At 39.9% G+C, this 1,170-nt stretch overlaps 1 protein-coding gene across 1 annotated transcript; it reads right to left on the reverse strand.

Annotated features, from left to right (window-relative positions):
* Positions 1 to 228: 228 nt before the first annotated feature.
* LOC128094521 (vomeronasal type-1 receptor 3-like) lies at positions 229 to 1,170 on the reverse strand. The gene has a single exon (XM_052712933.1). The coding sequence runs from the start codon at positions 1,147 to 1,149 to the stop codon at positions 229 to 231; it is 921 nt and encodes a 306-aa protein (XP_052568893.1). The 5' UTR covers positions 1,150 to 1,170.

Consider the following 1,170-nt stretch of genomic DNA (forward strand, 5'->3'; position numbering starts at 1 on the left):
ATATGATGATTCTACATATTTGAAATGAATGCTCAGTATTAAATAGAAAATTTCTGCAAAAATGCTATAAAAATGTCTAGTGATTAGACCATATGAAGCAGGAGTCAGTTATGGGTTGCTTGATATATTTTAAATATGGTCTTAGCATTATACAACAGATAAAAGAATATGCCAATATATATATAAAAAAACATAGACAACCAGGATTCCTATCAAACATAGAGAGAGCTATCTCTTACCACAGCAGGGTAAAAACAGGCAAGAAATAGACTTGATATTGCTGATGAGAACAAAGGGGCAAACTATGGGAAAGCATGTTTCTAGAAATAGAAATACACTTACTCCCCATAGCATTGGACCTTTGGAGGAGGTCCTAAAAGCAAGCCGGATGGATGACACTGAGTAAGAGATGACAAATGTGCACACCAGGATGAGGATAGTTTGGGTGGCTCTGTCCTCAGGTGAGACTTTCAGAAAGTGGTGAGAACTGTGGATATGCTTGACTTGTCTTTTATGTCTGTAGAGGAGACTCACCATGGAGACACTAGAACAGGCCATGAGACCCAGACACAGGCCATCAGAGAAGCACAGTAAGAACATGTACAGCTTGATTGTCACATTGCTGGAAGCAAACCATGAGCAATACCCATAATTCACCCAGTTAGTCACATTTTTGTTGTAAACGGGGCCTGACACTCTTGCTGGAGTCAAGATGTTTAACAGCATGTGAACAAGCCAACTTAGAGAGCAGGAGGGACCAATGTACTTGGTGGCTCTGTGTTTAAACTTGTGCCACCTAGAGTTGCTGGGGCTGATTGTGATTGCTTGGTAGCTACTCAATAGCCACATGGCATACAGGGACATCCCTCTCATTACTCGGTAAATATACATTATCAATTTACATCCAATGTCATCCAGGAAATCCTTGAATCCAAAGTGTGCCATTGTCTGTGGAATGCCTTTTGTGATGAGAGACAAACAGTTGGCAAAAGTCAAGTGCTCTAAGATCAGGTCTTTGGGCATTAAATGCTTTCCAGTGAATATCAAAATGACATAGTAAAATAGTATTGAGGAATTGCCAAGCATGCCCACTGTAATCGGAGAGAAGAGGAAAATTCCCATTGCCAAGTTGTCAGAGGCCATTTTCATTTCTATTAAAAACGTAAATAA

The sequence above is a fragment of the Peromyscus californicus genome, unplaced genomic scaffold (genome assembly GCF_007827085.1).
Source record: "Peromyscus californicus insignis strain IS unplaced genomic scaffold, ASM782708v3 Scaffold_4__1_contigs__length_199733344, whole genome shotgun sequence".
NCBI lineage: Eukaryota > Metazoa > Chordata > Mammalia > Rodentia > Cricetidae > Peromyscus > Peromyscus californicus.

Bases quoted from the DNA above. Each gene is read 5' to 3' on its own strand.
- LOC128094521 (XM_052712933.1), bottom strand. From the start codon at position 1,149: ATGAAAATGGCCTCTGACAACTTGGCAATGGGAATTTTCCTCTTCTCT.